Here is a 21,179-nt window from a genome sequence, read left to right as displayed (position 1 = left end):
TAGGTTTATCTGCGCAGTGTTACTGAAGCTTCCAAGAAAAAGAAGATCAAGAAGAAAATAATGTACTATAATAGTCACAACTACTAGTGGCAGAAGAGGCTTGCATCTGTCACTTTCTCATCATGTTTAATATGTTGCAGAACTCTTGCTTTGCAACCTGCAAAGCAAAAGAAAAGTTACATGTCAGGAGAGATAAGTTTAATGAAATTCCATCCAGGCTTCAAGTGTGAAAGACTTAGGTCTTGGCTGTATCCTTAAAGATTATTAAGGAATGAAACAAAGTTGAAAACATACATTTAAAACTGTATGAAATTAAGAAAATATCAATAACCAGTAATACAAGAGGAAAAAGTATGAAAGATAGTATGTTTCTTTTGGAGACTTACAGTGATTTCAATTTTATTTTTTTTTTTGTTAGAATTTCAGCTCTTCAAGAACAGGTTGTCCCTCTGCTTTGAAAAGCCAGTGCATTAAGAAACCACACTATATCTGAATCTAGAGGTACAACATTAGGTCTTTATTCCTTGTAACATTTCAGACCTCCTGATGACATTATTCCTGGTATTCAGACCCTTTGGAACAATTTTTAAGTTTTTTAAAAAATTATACAAATTTGATCTGATTAGGGAATCAGTAGTAACAACAGAAACAGAACTTGCAATTTTAATGTAAGAAAGAATTTAAAATAGAGATCAGAAGAGAGGGGAAATCAAGGGCACTGTTATTCCACATTTTTGCAGCATTGAGGAGATTGAATAAGAAAGAATTTTACCCAAGAGCAGACAGAACATATAGGAGAGAAGCTAGGAAGCTTTTTTGTAGAGTTTTACAGTTGATGCAAGACTAACCTCACTTCACTATATAAGATGGACTTTGAAAGACCAACCTGCAGACAGCACTTGCTCTGAAAGATCAGCATCCTCACCTTGGAGTCACTGGAACTTTAAGTTTTCTCTCACTGCCTGCCTGCTCTGTTCTCCTCCAACTCCCCATTACGTTACGTGTACTCTAATTATGCTGATAGTTCGGCTATTAGATATCAGGAAGAACTTTCATACAGTCTATACTGCCACCAGTCAGGAGTTTTGTATTTATGGGTTAGAGACAAGCACTATTACTAACTCCACAAACAGTACTTCAGACAGTATCAAAGGTACCATGGATAAGGTGTAATAGGAACTTAAAAAGAATTTGAAAATGCTATTTTCAGAAGTGTCTATTCTTTCAAGAGTAGCAGTCAGGTGGTGGAGACACTTTTTAATAAAAAGAAGCATAGTTTATACCCACATTGTGTTTACTTCATTTCTTAATTTTTTGTGTGAAGTACTTGTTAGCTCATATGAGATATTTATTAGTTTTTCAAATCATTGCAGTTCATTTAAACTGGCTTTATCTTAGGAGTAAAATGACTTACTACAGACACATTTCAGTGTTCCTGTTCTATGTAATTTTATACATTGCTTTAGGCGAAAGCCTTGCGCCTTGGTGGACTATAAAGTCTGGATGCGCAGCCACTTCTGACAGCTTTGGACTTTTTATTGGTAATTACACAGATGGTGAAGTGTGTTTTGCTACAGAGATGTTTTTAGAGAAAAAATAGTTTGCAAAAATAATTTATGCAGTGAATAACACTCAGTGTCTTTTTTTTCTAAATGCATCTTCACTAAGATGTAGTATTGCATTATTTTAATGTTCTCTGAAATGGTATCTAATGAGTCTCATTTTTGCTAGCCTAAAAGAAAGTGTTATGTGTTGACGTTCCAGAATTTTAAGTCACTTTTTTAATTATTGCCACATTTTACCATTTAGTATTTGGTGTAATATATCCTGCCATTCAGATTTATTGTAGGATTGTTCTGTATGTATGTAAGGCCTTTTCCTTATGAGAGGATGTACAGGATGGTCCAACGAGACTTGTTAGTGTCTAATAAAGAGAGCATTCTGTTCTGTTATAGTAAGCCACCTAGAAAACACTCTGATAAGGAAACTTTTCAATTCATTAAGTGGAATTCCTGGAGTTGCTAGATTAAGTACAAAGGTGCAGTGTGGGTTCCTTTTGGTATACTTGGCACCAAAGTCTTTGCTTTATGTCTGCCCTACATCATGTCACACATGAACTTTCTACCTTCTCTTGGCCTCTCAGGCCTAGTGTCCTTTGGTCCTTACTGTGGTGCAGTTATGGCTTGACTGTGGAAAATCTGATGGTTTAAGCTGATAAAATTGCCAGTAGTTGCATTTGGTTAGTACCTCTTGAGTAGTTTTTCTCATACATGACTGTATAGGTGGTGTAGATCTGAGACTTGACATAGCTTATACTAGAAGTTTTGTGGCTGTTACTGCTGTAATCAAGTGATTGACTGATAAATTGATGAAAATTGTTAGCAGAAGAATGGAAAACAGTATAGAAAATGCTGTCCTTTTGCTAAAGCCAACAGACTTAGAAAGCAAAGTAACATTACTATGTTTTCTTCTGGTATATACTATTCACTTCTAGTCAAAACTTGGGAATTTTTAAGGAGAATTCACAGGTTTGTGCAGGTAAGCAGGTGAAATATGTTGATTTTCTGTCAGACTTTTCCTTTAGTGATTGAGCTTTAGTATTAGTTACTTTAAATAAAAAAAAAAGCTTTGATACATTGACACTAATTTAATTTCCATAGGTATCTCAATATTCTTGTAGAGAATTGCTGATGTTCTTGCTACAGCTTTTTATACCTTCTTGCAGTCTTCTGCTACTTCCTCTCATCTCACAAATTCATCTGTTGAAGATAGAATTTATTTTATATTTGAGAGTGGAGGACAGAAAACGCTTGTGGCAACTGAAAAATGGAACTAGTGTAGAAGGTCACTATCGGTAACAAAGTCTGTCTCTCAGAAGTAACTTTGCAGACAGGCCAAACAAAAATAGTGATTTTCCTGATATTGCACATTTTAGAAGTGCTATTTTAATGGAAAATGTATTAAATATTAGCTGTATATCACAGGAATGCACCTATTATTGACTGAATTAGATGTAAAGCAACTGCTGCTTTTGCATAAAATTTTAAAGAACAAGTACTCAAAATGATTACTTATCATGTGAATCTTACTGCCTTTTACTAAATGTAAATATAAGTATAAAGAATATTGCTCTCTCTTTATTGAGGATTGTAATGAGAAGATCTCATGAATTTGCATCCTACCCTACTTTTTTTTTTGGTTATATTTAGTATAACTGAGATGTGACTGTGCATTGACAAATCTGCTACTCATAGTATTTTTGATTAAACTACAAACTTTTTTCTGTTCATTCTCTACTTTTGTGTGTCTTCTGTTTTAATTCATTCCACCTGTCATTTTGAACTCTGCTACCTTACCATGTTTTGACATACCTGCTGCTTGGTGGAATCATGGTAGTATTTCTGTTGAGGGACTATCATATTTACAGGGGATGTGTTTCAGCTCAGCAGGCTATTCAGATGTGTGTGTGTGTGTGTGTGTGTGTGTGTCTGTCCTCGGGGGATTTTAGTTTTTGGTTGTCTGTAACTCAGGAAAGCAACTTTATTTTGGAGTTGTAGACCTGGGAATAGAACTCCTGAATTCTAATGAGATCAATAGTTACATATTTTGGGCAATAGCTTAACCTCTCTGTTACAGTTTTTCAGTCCATCAAATAAGAATGTTAAAACTTAACAGTCTTGTAAATATTAATACCCTACAGAACGTATGGAAATTAAATTGGAAAAATGTGCTGTGTATATTTTTTGGGTGAGTTGTTCACAGCAGTTACTGATTAGGAAGCTTTAGAGAATGAAAATCTTTAGAGAATGAAAATTTCAGCTTTTGATATTTTACTTTTCTAGAATTAAATCCTTAGGCATTTCTTTTACCTCAGAGAGTTTTATATCTTTTCTACTATAATTGCCAACATTATCAGACAGTGGCAATTCCATCAGGAACTTTAGTGGTCAAGCAAAGTTACCTGTTAGTAACTGGGCTGTGAATAACAACTCATGTGTGTAAGACTTCTCCATGACTATAAACCTGACAATTCTTGTCAGACACAGAAGTGTGTCTAGTAGATGTGAAGGTTTCCTTTTTGCAATTTTACAACTCTATTGCAGATACTACAGATCAGACTTGAGCATCTCCCATATGTATTTTTTCCTCTAATAACTTGTACAGTAGATAACTGGTTACAAAACTGGAATTTTTTTAACCTCTGGGTTATTTATTCAAACTGGTGAAATGTATCAATGTGTTCAGCAGAGATCTGTTTTATATAAATTGTAATATTTTCACTTAACAGTAACATTATAAATAACACTTTCATTCTTGGATTTATAGTCTTGTTATTCTTTATTAAATGTTGATTACATTTCTTCTTTTTTTTTTTTAAGGTAAAGTGCAAGTTAAGAGTTCAGACATACAAGTTGGAGACCTCATCATAGTGGAAAAGGTTGATACTTTTAAAATATATTTTAGAGACTAAAGATTATTAACATGCTAATTATCTTCTGAAGAAAAGTGTATCAAGGTACTTATCTGTGAAATCCTAACTAGCTAGTATTTTAGTTCAAGTCCTATTTGAGAATCTTCAAGGAAGTCTATTATAGAATTAATTATATTTTAATTGAATGTATATTTTTCTATTTTATGAATAGGTATATGCTTAAATCAATCTTATGAAGGGAATACAAATACAGAATTAAATTCCCTGACATGTGCTGTGCTGAATGTTTTGAGATGTCTCCTTACTGATTTCTTCCTTCTGATGGTTAAATCACTGTTTCTCTGTCTTAAGCTTTCAAGGATAATCTTTCTTTATGCATATGTGTGTATATTTTTTAAAATATATTTGTATTATTTTAGTATAATATGTATCTAACTATATGTAATTAAATAATAAGAAAGTTTATATGTTTTTAAATGGACAGAAAGCCTACCAGTTTGTTTGCAGATGGTGAGTGAGAACTGTGAATTCTTCTTTGCTCTATATTAACATTATAATAAAGATTGTTGCTTATTTCAGTTGCCTTTCTGGACTACTAAGAAATTATTGTGATCTTAGAAGTCAGATTATATTTGTTGTCAGACTATTTTTGCTTAAATTAATTCTGGAATTTAAGAACCCAAACTCACTTTCTGGGTGCCTGCAACTAATTCCCATCACACTTTGTATTAGAGAGCTGATCCATTGAGATGCTGGAAGGAGGCACCTCAAATTGCATCTTGTATCTACTTCTGCTTGGTTTGGAAAACTTCTGCTTCCTTCCTTTTTATTTCTTCTGTAGTTCAAAGCAAAAAACAATACACCCGAGACTCGTTTGGCTCGCTGCACTCAGCTTAAAATATATTCATGTAGTTTGCACCATTTCTTGATTTTTTTGTCTTCTTTTTTGTTTGCTCTGTGTACCTTATAACTTTTTGGGCCCATCTGAGCAACAAGTACTAGGCTGCACAAAATAAGCACTGGTATGTCTGGCCTTTACATCCATTTTGCTTTATACCTTGTTACCTTAGAGTGCAGATGGAATTGGCTTGCATGTGCTGGCTTCTGCCTATTCCAGAACTTCTAGGAGACTGAGATATCTGCTTTGATTTTTATTATGGATTTTTTTGGGCCTTCTTCAACTCTAAACCTGGAATTAATTATTATAGAGTGTAGCAAGACTCTGATGGCTACTTAGGTAGTAATCTGCCTTCCCTGATATTCACTGTGATCCATCTGTCTGTTGGATAATACTAGAATTTGGAAAACTGGAATTACTTTGGGGATCATTCTATCATGCACAAAGTTGGTTATTAGCATTTACTTTAGCAGTATTTGCAGTGGCTTAGACCTCATATGTTGTACCTGAAGATTCTAATGAAAACAAGTAATGTTTAAAGATTTAGAGAAATAATGAGTAGCGAGCTTTTTAATAGATGAAGATTTTAGTCAGGTATTATCAGTAAGATGCATATAACGGCTTGAATGTAGTATTTAAGCTTCAAGCTCCCTATAGACCCAGCAGAGCTGCCTTTTTTCCTTTTGACCTAGCTGGGGGTACTTTCAGACTAATGAAATTAAATGTTTTCTGGTTCTGTTGAGGAGTGTATTTTGTTGGAGCAAGCAGTTTTCAATTTCAGAGTATGACTCTTAAGCCAAAGAACCAGTCAGGAGTGAAATGTTCAATTGCTCACTCTAATGGCAGAGAAACAAGTTAACATTGTATTTGACTGGTAGATGCATCAACAGCATTTCTGCAGTGAAATTAATGACTCACTTGAGCTGAAGATCCATATGTTAACTAGTGACTGCATCACAAATACTAACAACTTAAGTGAAAGGCTTTTCTAGATTTAAACTTTGAATATCCTGTGATTATTGTCTTTTTTTAAATAATCCTAATTAATTTCAAAGTCTTTCTTAAGCAACTGTAATACTCTTGAAATAGTTTAGTTTCAAATAATACTTCTATTGTTTCAACTGAAAAATCCATGTTGCATTATTACTAGGCATGATGAAGCCTGAACAGATGAAAATATTGCCTCATTTTAAAAGCTGGAAGACATTCATATCTGTTAGCTGAAAAATGGTCCCCTGCCTTGAACAGTCATGCTGCTTCTGGATATTCTCCTTGGCTTGTGTTAAGATACATTTTTAGTTTCCAGTGGAAGCACAGATGTGCACAGTGTTCCTAAATAAGACAATTAAAGGGATGAGTTGTTGAGTTCAGATATTGTTATTTAGACACTGTACCTTATTGACTGTTTGGAAGACATTTTGGAGATGTGAGGAGGGCATAAAACTCAGTGACGCATTTACATATTTATGGGACAATATTAAACAGTAACAACACATAATAATGATCTAAAGCATGAGAACAGTGATGCTTTTTCTTAAAACCTTGAGAGCTTTTCTTGGAGCTGTAAAGGTACACAATTTTCTTCTTAATCTTGGGTGTACAGTGAAATTAATCCAGTATTTGCAAGGATTGCAGTTAGTACTAACATGCAGTATTTCACAGTGTGCAGACCCAAAAAGACAACTGCGTAGTGCCTCTTCTCTTTATAACTTAGAAGTGAGTGGGAGTATTTTAGTTAATGATAAAAGTACATGGTTCATTGCCTGAATGGAGAGGGAAGGACAGTAAATGCAAAATTCCAAGGGTATCTAGCTGTGCACAATTGAGGGGAATTGGAAGACTGACTGGGGAACAGGAAAAGGTTATGTAAATAACAATTTCATGATAATAACATGAGAAAAATATAAAAGTAGTTTGAAAGCTATGAGAAGAGTAGTTTTTAAGTGAATATTGTAGCCCGTGTTGCAGGAAGGTACAGATGTCTTTATGGGTTTTCTTGTTTATCCGTCTGGGTGGTATTCCTGGATGGCACAGAGTTACTCATGGGAAGCCTGGAGCTGGAGAATCACTTGCCTGGTATTGACCATTGGATGGCTGTAGTTAGATCTTTAAGACCGAATCTGGAAGTCTGCAAACACTGAGATAAATGGAAGTCCTCATTTTCTGGAGCTCTAATTCTGCCCAGATTTAAGAAAAACAATGTATTCAAGTAATTTTCATGATTTATGTATTCTAATTTCTGTATATGTTAATAAGCATTTCTGGTACCATCTCCATGGTAATTGAGATTATGTAGTTTTTTCATGGGTTTCTGAATGCTTGAAGTTGTATGTGTTGTCATTTTAACTTGTTCTACTTTGATAAATATGACATGAGAGGGTTAACATGATTGACATACTGCTGCTGTTTGACTGTGAAAATGTACAACAGAATTTAATTTTCTCTGTAATGAGATGTTAAAGATTTTTGTAGCATACTTGCCATCTGTTTTTGTGTAGTCAGTCTTTTATAGTGACTAGGTATATATTTGCAGGGCTGTCTTTGCTCCCTGGAGTCAGCAATAATAGTGACAATATTTTTGGTACCTAGTACTCCTGCATTGTCTTTCTGCCCACTTCCAAATTATGAAAAAACAGATAATAAAACAAAATGTCAATTTTAAATACTTTAAAGACAAGTCAGTCTCTAGCTTTCCTTGCATAGTAGGATACATTGAGACATTTATGCAGAAAAGGTTTCATTATTTTACAGGAAAGAAAAATGAGCAAGAGATAATACAAAAGAAGGCAAAATCAATATCAACGTTTTTTAAACTCATTTATTAAAATGAGAAAATATTCACATAGCTAATTTGATCATAGTCTATAACTTTCTTATTGGAGGGCACAGGGGGCAGAGTTGCTGGTCACCCTCTGGTGATCAGTGACAGGATATGAGGAAATGGAATCACAAGGGCATGCAGTGATAGTGCAAGTAATGGCTTTAAATTGAAAAAAAGGTGGATACAAATTAGATAGTAGCCAGAAATTCTTCACTGTGGGGATGGTGAGACATTGGAACAGGTTTCCCAGAGAAGCTGTGGATTCCCTGTCCCTAGGAATGTTAAAGGTTAGGCTGGATGGGACTTTGAGCAAGGTGGTCTAGTGAAAGGTGTTGATGCCCATGGCAGAGGTTTGGAACAAGATCATTTATATATATATATAAGGTCCCTCCCAACCCAAACCATTCTATGATTCTATGAATGAAGTGTTGTTAGGAGAAGTTCTGGAAAGAGGCTTGTCACTGAGAGGCTGGACAGTCACTGGAGCAGGATTCCCAGAGACATGGTCATGGCACCAGTCCTGTTTGAGTTCAGGGACTGTCTGGATGTTGCTCTTAGTCAAATGATTTACTCACAGTCCTTAAAGCAGCAGGGAATTTGACTCTGTGATCCATATGGGTACCTTCCAAATTCAGATATGCTATGATTCTGCCCAGTTTTGTCAGGCATAAGGTATCTGACCCTTGGATACTCTGTGCTAGGTGAATGTTTAATTTACTCAGTGTGAAACGTGTCCAGTGTGTAAGTTGGTAGTGACAAGTAGGTACCTCATTTGTATTACCAGAACTTCTGTTTAAATCAGTATTAGATCATTTGACTGTTATTTTTGCAAAATTTTTGGATGTTGGTGAAGTGTTTTAGCTTGTTTACAAGTAACTGGAAGTTTGTAGGCATGAAGTCAGTAACCTGAAACTTGTGTAATGGATTTATGTCAGAGCTGGCAGGGGAGCTGCAAAAATGTATAGCTAATCTATATTAAGACTGGATATCTGTTTAATCATTATTGTCATTTAAGGACAGAATTATTTAGTTTTGAAGTTGCCTTTTCCTTTTTCTTTTTTTTCTTTCTAATAGGTGCAAAATAATATAGTTTAAGGTTAATCTTTTTTCTGCGTCTTTCTCCAAATTTGAATGAGATATTCCTAGTTGAATCTGGGCTCATGGTGGATAATAAATTGCACTACATCCTTAATTATTAGCTCTTATAGGGCAAGATTCAAAAAATGCTGTACTAGTTGCAGATGAGCAGCCTCTTCAAGGTGAATACTGTTGACATACAAGGAAGTGAATTTTATTTATAACAGCATAAAGAGTTAAAATGGAAAATGCTGCAAATCAGGACATATTAGTGAATGAAAATGCATCATTTCAAGTTATGCAAATGGTTTTTTGCTACCTATGTAGAATTTTAAAGTAAACTAAAACATGCATCTATTTTTTAATGTTTCCCATCTTCCTCATTTATCAAACTTCATCTTTGCTTATGATAGTAGCCCTTTCTGTAGCTCTTTATGGTCCCTCTTTACTGAACTTCCTGTAGAGAATACAGTTTTAATTGCTTCCAGTCCCATTTCTAAACTGGTGTTGCTGAGAGTGTGTTACAAGTGGTGAGAAGTACCGTGTCTCCCAGAAATTCAGAGAGTTTACATCATCTTATTTTGGGAGCTAAGCCCTTATAAGACATAGTCTGGCAGTTGACTCCGGCAGATCTTTTCCAATCACGCTATTCCAAATGGTGCTGTTGTGGTCGCATGCTGATCTTGGGAAGGTTTCTTTGGATTAGTAGAAAATCTTGCTTTTTTCCTTTCCAGTACTGTTTCTTGCAGATTTTGCTATGTTGGTTATTTTTGCTTTCTCCAGTGTTTTATTTCTAACCCCTGTGTTGGCCATGAACTGGTGCTGGTATATGCCTTGGGAAGAAGTGGGGAGACAGAGCTGAGGGTTTGGGTGGTCATGTAGCAGATAACATGTGTGTGGGAGGCTGGTATTGTTCACTTTGTTTAACCTGTGAAAGCTTAGATAGGCATTTTTGTGATCAACAAATGAAAACTTGATACAGACAGTTCTGTGCTGGCAGAGTAGGTACATCTGACTGTGCCTGTGATTCTATCTCTTACACAGTGAGGAAGAAATTCTGTTCATTTAAAACATGTGGAATAGGAAAATGCTGTTCCTTAATTTGATATTTCCCCTGTGTGTGTGTGTGTGTTGGAAGAGAGAGGAATGCTTGGGATACATAACATTTGCGACTTGAGTGCCAAGACAGATATTTTAAATTCACCTTTTTATTTTTTAATCTATTATGTGTACTAACTGAATTGTCAGAGTTTTGCTCAGTGAAACTATGTTTTAAGATATTTTGATTACATATTTATTTACTTGAAGTACTGTTTTCAGTCAAGAAAATGTTAATCTGTTCTTCAGGTATTTATGATTCACTTATAAAGAACATCTGAAAGGATTAGCTGTTGTTTGCTTATGGTATAATTTTTCGAAAATATTGATTTCTGAATTGCAAATGCTGAATATAAAGTACTGTGAGAAATCCTATTTTAATTGAGTTTCAATCCAAGTGTGACCTTTTGGTGATAGATCTTACTGGACTTTTGATTGAAATTCACTTTTTTTCCTACTTACAAAAATATACCTTTTTTTCCTCCTTCTCTCAGAATCAACGAATCCCATCTGACATGGTGTTTCTTAGAACCTCAGAGAAAACAGGTATGTTTTGACAATTCACATTGGTTACATGATAAATTGGTGTTTATGGTAAAATTTTAGATTGTACATTGTGACCAATTTGAAATGATCAAATAGATTGATGGAGCTCTACCTTCATCAGATTAATGGGAGAGAGTTCATATGTGATAAACACATTACAGAGGAGTAATCTTACTGTGAACATGAGACTTGTGTAGATATGTTTCTCTACATGGATGGTTTTTATGAGCTCTTTCAACAAAAGGTTTAAATATTAAAAATGGCAAAAATAATTAGCTAATATATTTATAAGACTGTACTTGATTAGTATGATTTGACATTATTTTAAATTACAACTGATTATTGTCTTTGCAACATACATTTAAATGTCATCTCATTGTGTTTCAGTTAATAAATTGGAAAGAACTCAAATCTGAACTTGCTAATACATGTTTAAAATAACTATTTTTTGAAAAATGTAATTATCTGAACTCCTGAAATAATTTTACTGGCCTTTTTTACTTCAAAATAATACTGCCTTTTTGGACAGTCAAAAAATAAAAGCCAAAAAGCCAGGAATTTTCTTGTATGGGAGAAAGAAAAACGTTGCTTGTTAGCTCTATTTCTCTTCACATGGTGATAGCGGAGTACTCTTAATCTTTGAGAAACAAATATCTCCTTTATAGGAACCCTATAAATTATAGCTGTTTTGTAAAGTTTAGAAATTACTACTGGATGCCCCTTTGTATAACTCAAATGAGTTTTCCTCCTTTATATTACCATTTCTCTTCAGATCCTGAAGAACTGTCTGGTATTTGTCAGACAGCACTAAATTTCACAAAGCTAATAGCTGTGATATTGGTAAGCCCTGTATTAGTGGCACATAGTATTTCACTGTGGCACTGGAGTTCTATCATATATTTCAGATAAAAGCCTAAATTTGTAGAGATCATTTGAAAGAGGAGACAAAAATATTTCTGATAGCCTACGGAACTCTAGTAGAGCTATATATTTGCTAAAAGAAGAAATTACTGTATAGTTACTGTGTCCTGTTAATGCTGATTACATGCAGTGATCATCTATAACTGCCATGGAGTGGCAAAGTCTTCTAGTGGTCTTGTATAAGCTCCATTTTTGTTCACTACCCTCTGGTTCACGATACAGAGACTTTTTATTCTCTCTCAGAACTACAAGCTACTAAAAATCCTAATTTTCTATTAACAAGCAACAGGTTAACTAGTTTTATTGGTTTTGCACTTCTTTAAAACAAAACAAAAAAACAAAACCACACAAAACTGATTTCCTAAACTTCAAGCATATGGCAGTAATTGTTTTTTGACTAAAGAGTGAACACTTACATCTGTAATTGTTTCTTCCTGATGTTGCAGTTTTGACTGATTTATGCTTTAATTTATAGCTGAAACTTTTAAGTACTTTGTGAAATAGTTTTTGCATGGTTTTATCTTCTATGTAATCTTCTGTGTAATAAAGCAGTTTAATTATAGCTTCTTACTATAAATCTATAAAGAGTAAAGTGGAGAGTTTGAACTAATCTCAAAATTCAAACCTCACTGTAAGCTACTTTTGGGGTAAATTAACAATTTTCCTGCTTCAATATTTACATTACATATTAATGTAGTCTGCAGCACTGCAGTATCCTACGTCATCACTCAAAAGAGAAGCAATTTGGGTTATAAATGGGCAGTTCACGAACTTCATCCAGAAACTCATCCCCCAATTCACTTTTACAGTTTTCTAGGATACTTTTAACCGCATAACAGAAGCTGCGTTCTGGGTATCAAGCTTATTTTTATAAAACTAATTCCTTATTAGATATATTCTTCCCTTTCTTTGTCAAACACATTGTCTTTTATGTAGAATGTAATCTTCAAAGATCTAATAACTTGATGTCAATTGTGTGCCTGTATCTAATGTCTAAGATTCATATGTTTATTAATCAGACTTACAGAAGTTTATAGTCTAAAGGCTCGCATTGCTGGGACTTTCTTTTGTATTCATGTGACAATCTGTAACATTGGTATTCCTCTCTTTCATGGATGGAGGCAGCTAGATGGCTGTTCTTATTTTGAGTTAGGATTACTTCCCAGGGGGATGGAGCAAGTGGAAATCACTCCTCAAATGTGAATTCTTTGCTGCTGTCTGGCTCCCTGTATAACAGAGGTTTCCAAAAGATTTCAATTGACTTCCAAAATAAATAAAACAATTTTTAAAAATTAGCATGAAATACTTAAGGAGTAATATGTTGGAGTTCTATGTATTTGAAAAGGTAGGAGGGGATTATTTATGGATGAATCTTGATTTTACTCATTATATATGGCAGAAGTGACAAGCGATTTGGATGATTTGTCCCATTTATCAGCCTTCCACCAAATGAAAGGAAATGTTCATGCTGAGCTGGCTGCAAAAGATGGTTTAAAGGTTATTTTAATTTTCTGTATAAGCAGGCAGCATGCCAAAAACAATTGACTACCTTAGTGTAAAGCTGTTATGCAAATGTAGGCAAGATCTCTGTTACACCAATACAAAACTCCCTTGCTGAAATTAAACAGGATTGTAAGTGGCCCTTAAAAAAACTTTCAGGATCATTTTTAATTTGTTTGGCATGTTCTCTGCATTTCATTTGTCTATATGCCATCTCGAAAATCAAAGGCTAGACAGGGCATTCTAGAGATCATCATATAACCTTATAATTGTCCACAGAAACTGCCAACTGAAGTGTGTGTTAATAACTTCATTATGGGAGTATCGAAGATACTCTGTGTGTAAAACACAAGAAAAATTTCAAAGTTAAACTCTTTCCTTCACTGAGCTACAATCCTTGCACTCCACATTGACTGTGTCTTGGTGCAGTGACTGGCTTCTGATCCAGGTCAGGTATTCCTATGCTAATACATGCTCTAACATGAGCTGGGTCTGGTCTGTCCTGAAAATCTGGTGCATGTGTTTGTAAGACTCAGTGTTTCTGGAATATTTGTACTCTTTATACTTCAAAATGTGAAATTCTGAGAGGAATACAAACTTTATAGGGTGACTACAAAGTGTCAAAAAAGAAAGAATGAAGTTTATTTTTTTTTCCGGACAAGCTTTTTATTTACATGCCTCTAATAACTTCATATTCTTGTTATTCATGGTGAAAAGCTGGCAAATGCAGTGGCTAGTTCTGAGCTAAGCAAATGTTGATTTTAGCTATCAATTTTTGCTAGGTCCTAGAACAGATGACTGTTGGAACTAGCAGCTTGGTTTTTCTTTTATTCCTATGGCTCTTTCATCCTCTCTAGTTTCACAAAAACTCAGGTTGCTTCCCAATTTTGAGGTCATTCCTCTGCCATGCTAGGTTGAAATTGGCCACAAGTCAATAGTTACTGGGAGAAAGATGGCACAGCAGAATAGCTTTGTACATGGAATTAGGGCTAAAGGAACTAATTGCTTATTTCTGCAGCTGGAATAGCCAATGGTAAAAAGCTTTAGGTCTTATGATATGCTCCATAGACACTAGGACTGCAAAGAATTGTTTCTATTCTGTACTACTGCTAACAACTTAGGCCTATGACAGACTAATCACAGTGCTGGTAGGATCCTGACTTTCCTTAGTAGGTTTTTATGGGGGTAAAAATTGCTAAGTCTTAGTTAAACCTTTCTTATTGTTCCCAAGGTCCTCTTTGTCACAGATGATGCTTTGTGATGGTATGAAAAGTAGAGTCAGATTTTCTCTTTAGCCTTTTCTGGTGAAACTGAACTTCCAAAGGGTGAAACAGGAAGTGGTTTTCCTAATCTGCTTCAGCTTTCCTGATCAGTGTATTTGAACCTAGCACATGTCTTCTGCGTGGAGTGAAATTTTTTGGTAGGCACTTGATTCCACGTACAGTAACAGCCACTGCTTCTGGAAAAGTAGTATTTTTTTTTTCTTCAAGATAGGATACTGCATTAAATTATTTCTCATTAAACAAACTTGTAAAAGTTCATAAAAAATATATATGTAGAAGTCTTGCAAAATAAAATCACAAATTTATTTTAATACCTCAGCTACTGTAGATTTCTCAACAGCTCCTGAATTGACAGAAAGAATTTTTTGTTTGGGTTTTATTTTTTTAATTATAGAGATGATACTCTGGAGAGAGCAATTCTCAGTGGCTGATCAGTCACACTTCTGTCAAGCATACTCTAATGCAAAGGTTTTTTATCATAAACCAATTTTGATTCTCCTTTGTGGAGAATCTTTAATTCTTTGCAAGGTATGAAAGTTGGATAGTTGCTACATTTAGTATTTTTCTGGCCACTGTTGGATTGTTCTGGTACTTGCTCATCAGTTCATTTCTCTAGTCTTTCAAGGTCCCCCTGGACATTTCCTATTGTATAGATGAGTGTTTTGAATCCCACTTATGAAACTGTTTAAAAATGGTATATGTTCTCAGGCATAAAATACTATAGCAAACATGTTTATACTTTTCAGAATTGTAACAAAAAAAGTAATCTCCCTTGCATTAAAATTTGTAGTTAAGAGTTTCAGGATTTTTTACTTGTAATTACTTAAACAACAGTGATATAAGTAATATGTGGGAATAAAACAGGAAAATAATTTTTATTTTGAGGCTTTGTAGCAATTCATTTCTGTGGCAATATAACTTTCAGATGTGATTTTTATTTTAAATGCTAACCATTTAACTGGCATAAACTCTGTAATGCAAGTATAGACTTAAATACTCATTCATACAAGTTGATTTTCTGTTGGAAGGAGCTGTGTAAAGGCTTACTTCAGAGTCTACCATCTGAAACAAAGTCTGCTCATTAAAGTTTTTTGGAAAACAATGAGTTCTTAAGAATTTCTATACAAAAGGAGAGCATGCCATCAAATACTTTTTACTTGTTTAAAATACCTAGTTTTGTAGGTCTTAAAAAGCAATTATTAGTAAAACATATCTGTCAAAGAATGACACTCCATTCTCACTGCAAGAAAGAATATAATAAAGGTGATGGCAGTACTATCTATTTATTCTGGACAGTTAGGAGTAAGTATTCTACAAATAACTTAATTGTCTGGGCCCCAGCCTATTCCGGAACTTCAGATATTTGAAAATCAAACCAGAGGAGAAAACGTCAGTTTGGAATTCTGTTGTGCAGCTGATGTCACTTTTTATTTCTTCATAAAACCGGGTACTGCAGAATAATAAGGCTGAAGAAGTTGCATTTGTCACACATTCTGGAATTTTCTATTACGTTTAGAAAACAAGTGTTGTAAAACCTACCTGTCTGGAAACTAAAATGCTTTGAAAATCTATTGCTGTAGAGAATGATAAATGACTAGAGTTAAATTTTGCACATACGGCCAGATAAAAGTTTATCTTCAGGGCATGAGTAGCTGCCAACAATCTGTCCAAACTACTTTAATCTGTTTCTCTACTTCAGTTCCTATTCTGTTTTTAGCATTTGATTTAACTCAGGCATGAAATGTTTTGGTATCTGCTTTAAGCCACTGAGTACTACTGATTTGACGTGATCAGCTACTTGTTTTAAGATGTAGTCAGATAGTATGAATGTTATGTGGTGGAAGGAGGTGTTCTCAGCAGGCATTAGGCTCCCAATAATATTCTACTCTTTCTATTTGAACTGTAAAATTACACAGTAAAATATTATTAGATGACATGATAATATATAGAATTCCCTAATCATTTTTATTTTCTGTCTGTACTTGTCCAACTAGTTCAATACATGCGTTTCATTAGATTTGCAGCAAAATAAGCATTAACAAAGAAATATTTTAAATTTTTTTTTCTTTATTTAAAGAAATGACTAGTAAGAGTTGATAAAATTGACGTGTAAGGAGACGGTATTGTGTTAGGCATAAATTAGCCTGTTCCTGTTTGGCAAAGATAATGCATTTTCCCACAAATTTGAGTGGTTCTCATGGCTTGGCTTGAGTAGCAGTCTGAATGTCCCAAAATCCCAAACAATTCCCACAGTTTGGGAGGCAGTGTAGAGAAACTGAAGAAGGTGAGAATTATCAAAGATCCCAGAAGCAGGTCAAGTCAGGCAAAAAAATATATGTATATTAAGATAGATTTGTTGGTATGTTGTCAAAGGCTTTGAAAATAAAAACCCAAAATTATTCGTGCAAAAGTAGGGTTCAAGAATTCCTTGTGTAAATGTTTTATAATGTCTTGTCTCTAAAGTATCTGTAAAGTCCAGTGTTAAATCTTCATAGCTGGGTCTGTTGTTTCTTTCCAGTTACTAAAACAGTAAAGGAAAATTTGCTTTTCCATGCTAAATTTAACTAAAAATTTATCCTCTTGTTTTTCACATGCCTATTGTAACCTGATGGCTTTGTCAACTCCTTTGACTTGTCCTTCTCTGTGTTTAAGCTTTATGACATACCAAGGCTTTTATTACTGCTCTCCCTAATTTAGTTAATGGAATGTCCTTCAAGTTGATTATTATTGCTGCTGCTAAAGTCTTAGAGGCAATGCAAGTTCTCAGTGGATACAGGTATATTTGGCCATATGCTATTCTCAACCTCCTCTGTGAGCTCTGCTTTCATCAAAAGAAAAAATGCTCCTTAAGTCTTCTATAAGCACTCTTCTTTGAGATGTATATGCATTTGTTGTTACTGGTCTTCAGAAATACATAAGTGTGTTAGGGAGGTTGATGCAGACAATGGGTTCTCCTGTGCTGCCAGAGCTCTCAAATCATGGAGCTATTTCGTTAGTACTCATATTTTATCTGAAAAGTGAGAACTTTTTCAGAGTTCTAAGCATTGTCTATGACAGGCTTTTAAATTTAGTCATTACTCTGAAGATGTAAATAATGCACGCCATCTTTTTTCTGTATTACTGGGTTTCTGCAAAAAGAGACTGCAGTATGCATCAGAAGAATAATGGAGAAAAGTGGTGCATCAAATCCTATTAAATGGAAAAGATTAATGTTTTTGAGTATCCTTCTGTATATCTCAAAATAATATTAATCAGTAAGCGAAAAATTTTAGAATGTGAATATGAATGTAGACCTTTTTTTAACTTGGAACATTGTTTGCTATATCTGAAAATTCCATAATGTTTTAATAGAGATAAAAATTCCTAAAGCGTACTGAATCAATACTGCAATTCAAAAAAGATGCAATGTGATCAAGCTTGGATTAAAAAACGTCTGAGTTCTTGTCAATAAGGAACTGTGATGAGTTTAGGGGTATCATATTGACTGTGTATTAATACATGGTATCCTATAAGACCATCAGCTGATTGTTTAGAATGTAAATGAAACTGTTCATGGATCCAGTGACTGATGGCTTAAATTCCAATTAATCAATTGCTTCATTGGTTTCTTAATTCAGATCAAATATCTCAAGTACACACAGTTCTTCCCTGGTCTTAAGAGAAATTAATGCTTTTAAACTAATTTAATCAGTCTTCTATAAATGTGCATCCTCTGGAATGGCAGTGTAGCTTAAATGTCTAAGATGTTTCAAGTATCTTGCGGTTTTGCTTCTTCTTAGAAAAATCATAATTGAAAGCTTCTCATTAGATTAGTAAATGAAACTCTGTACTGCAATATGTCATCCTGGTGCTGCTATTCACCTTGTCATCAGTTTAAAATTTTCATGTACATAGTCACTTAAGTAATATAAATGATTTAAAAATGAAGTTGTTTGTAAATGATCTGGTGTTAAGTGTGCAAAGTCAAAGTCTGTTTTTCTTTTTTGGGTACATTCTAGTAACCCATCTCTTTCAATGTTTTTCACTTAAAGCAGGAAGGCTGGAAAATATAAAGCTGTTTATGACACTGCAGTTCCACGTGCCCTGTTTCCCACTGACCCATCAATTAATTCATCAACACTTGACACAAGCTCTTCACTCTGACACTTATACCAGTTGATCTTAATTTGATTGCCGTTAAAACCTTCCTTTCCTGACAACTGTTGTCAATTATACAAAATAAAATCAAGTATTCATAAGTAGTCTGTAATAGGATATAGGCAGACAGATTTAATAATTCAGTTTTGCTGAGGCTTGAAAGGCGTTAGTTGTAGCTGTTGTTCTCATTTGTAAAAAATTCATTGGATACAGCTCTGGAGAGGGAAGGCAGACATAATTTTATTTATTTAGATTTGACAGAGAAGAACCTAGACATGGAGTGATGGTTTAGCATTATCTCCATTTAAGAATAACTGACAGGAATTCTTATCAGTTGCATATTATAGAAAGTAAATGCAATTTACTTTTATGTTGTTTTTTTTTTTTTTTTTACTAATTTAAGTGCATACACTCTAGGGTTGCTTTTTGACAGTATCTGTAATGGACTGTGGAATTCAACCCTGCATTTATTCAGAAAAAACAATACCTTTTCAAGACTGGGGTGCTCGCTCTTTATTATGCTTGTAAAATATGCATATTCCTGTACATTTGCTTTATACAACTAAATTACTGTTGTTTCCCTCTGATGCATCTTCCTTACAGTATAACATTAAAATGTATACTATGGCATATTTGAATTCTGATTACAAGTTTACTTCAGTGCTTATTGGCAAGTTGACTTTTTAAGCTAGCCAATAATTGGCAAAAAATTTACAAGCAGAAATCTGTTAACTTTAATGTGTTTTTGAGAGCACATGAAATAGTTTTTAGAACTTCTGTGTTGAATAACTTCTTATACACTTTACTGTGTACAGTGATGTTTGTAACAAATACCATGTGTGGGTTGACTGGTAAGGCTCTGTGCATTTTCATGTACTTGTGAAATTTAAATATAGGAACATTAAAAAAAATAATTTTGCTTGTAAAATGCTGATTAAATAGATGTAGTCAAAGACAAGGTCTGCTCTAAGTTGTTGCTCAAAGCAAGAGCAGAAAAAGTGAAGAATGGAAGTGTGGAACTGCTTTTATAATGTGTCATTTACTTTGTTGTTTTTTAATGCTAGTCAGAATAAGTTATTCCTAAGCAGGGGTTTTCTTCCTGCATTGAGAATCCTCTTGTGAAGGTATTCTTGAGAATCTCATGACTTAGAATTGCTTTCTCAGAACCTTCCTCCAGACCTGGAGTTGGGAAATTAAAATTAAGTTTAGATACAGGACATGTTGGAGAGTTCAGTTTGTTATGTCAAGAAAAATACCTTAATTTTTCATATTGCTATTAGTCAAGAAACATGGGCAGTCCTGGAAAGCAAGTATTAGCATGTTTTAGCTTCAGGTATTCTCATATTTTCCAACCTTCTCTTTGTAAAAGCAAAGCCAGTAGACTTCATGATCAAGAAGGAAGTAGGGAGGAAGCTCTGTCTTTTCATTGTGCCACTCTACCTGAACTTTTTGCTTGCCATTTTCAGGGTCTGATTTGCACGTAATTTCCATAAATTGATGCATGTATTTTAAAATATTTTGTCTGGGATTATTCAAGAGTATTACTGCCCAACAAAGAACATTAGGTCATGCTTTTATGACCAGTAAGATATTCTGTGTCTGTCTGGTTATTTTATTAGGCTACTAAGAAAAGTATACAACAGAACAGTCTTTGTCTAAAGCGTCTCTGAAAGGAAAATGTATGTGATATGCAGGAATGTATGTAATCTAACAAAAGAGATGCTACAAATAACACAGTTTTGATTTTGCAGAAAACTAAGTCACTCTAGGACAGTTGAGATTTTCTTTCATATTTCAAATATTAAATCTCAGTGTAATTAAGGTAAAATGATTTATTTTTCATTGCAGCTTTCCATTAAAATCAGGTGATGCATTTGTACATAGAATAAATTATTTTCCTTTTGTGAAGTAATTGTTAGTCTGCCAATACTGCTATTTTGGGTTTCTTGTGATAAGTACACTTTCTATAAAAACTACTTGTTAAACAGGCTGATTATTAAGCTAATTGTTTTAAGGAGAAATTATCTGCCTTACTACTAAACATTTCCAAATGAAATAAAATAGGGACAAATAATTTAATTAATACACAGCAATTTTTTTTTCTGAGTGACTTTTTAAATAAACCCTGGAAGCTACAATACATTTAAGAAAATATGTAACATCCCAAGAAATAGCCTGTTTTCAGAAGCCTATCTTAAAAACTGTGTTTAATATTCTGGAGTATGTATATCAAAATTAAATATAGAAGCACAAGTTCATTTACATTACTATAGTTTCAGGAATTTAAAGATCCCCACATATAAAGAAATTAACACATAAAATGTGATTAACATTGATAGTATGAATAAAAACAGATTAGGCTATCTGGTGATGATGCATAGTATTAATTAAGAGAAAGCTTGTGATATAAATGTGTTGGACTTGATTGAGAAGCTTCCCTGGGGAAGAATTTTTTCTTTTTTTTTT

The 21,179-nt window shown here is 34.1% G+C and overlaps 1 protein-coding gene across 2 annotated transcripts in view; it reads left to right on the top strand.

Moving 5' to 3' along the window:
- The window catches only part of ATP9B (ATPase phospholipid transporting 9B (putative)), a 154,154-nt gene that overhangs the window by 36,166 nt on the left and 96,809 nt on the right, over nt 1–21,179 (top strand). For both annotated transcript variants that reach the window (XM_033512027.1, XM_015617835.1), the window contains exons 6-7: nt 4,380–4,438; nt 10,821–10,872. In XM_033512027.1, the coding sequence (XP_033367918.1) occupies nt 4,380–4,438; nt 10,821–10,872 (111 nt within the window). The remainder of the gene's footprint in view (nt 1–4,379; nt 4,439–10,820; nt 10,873–21,179) is intronic.

The sequence above is a fragment of the Parus major genome, chromosome 2 (genome assembly GCF_001522545.3).
Source record: "Parus major isolate Abel chromosome 2, Parus_major1.1, whole genome shotgun sequence".
NCBI lineage: Eukaryota > Metazoa > Chordata > Aves > Passeriformes > Paridae > Parus > Parus major.
Note: the sequence above shows the minus strand (reverse complement) of the source record. Positions and strands in the feature narration are given on the sequence as shown.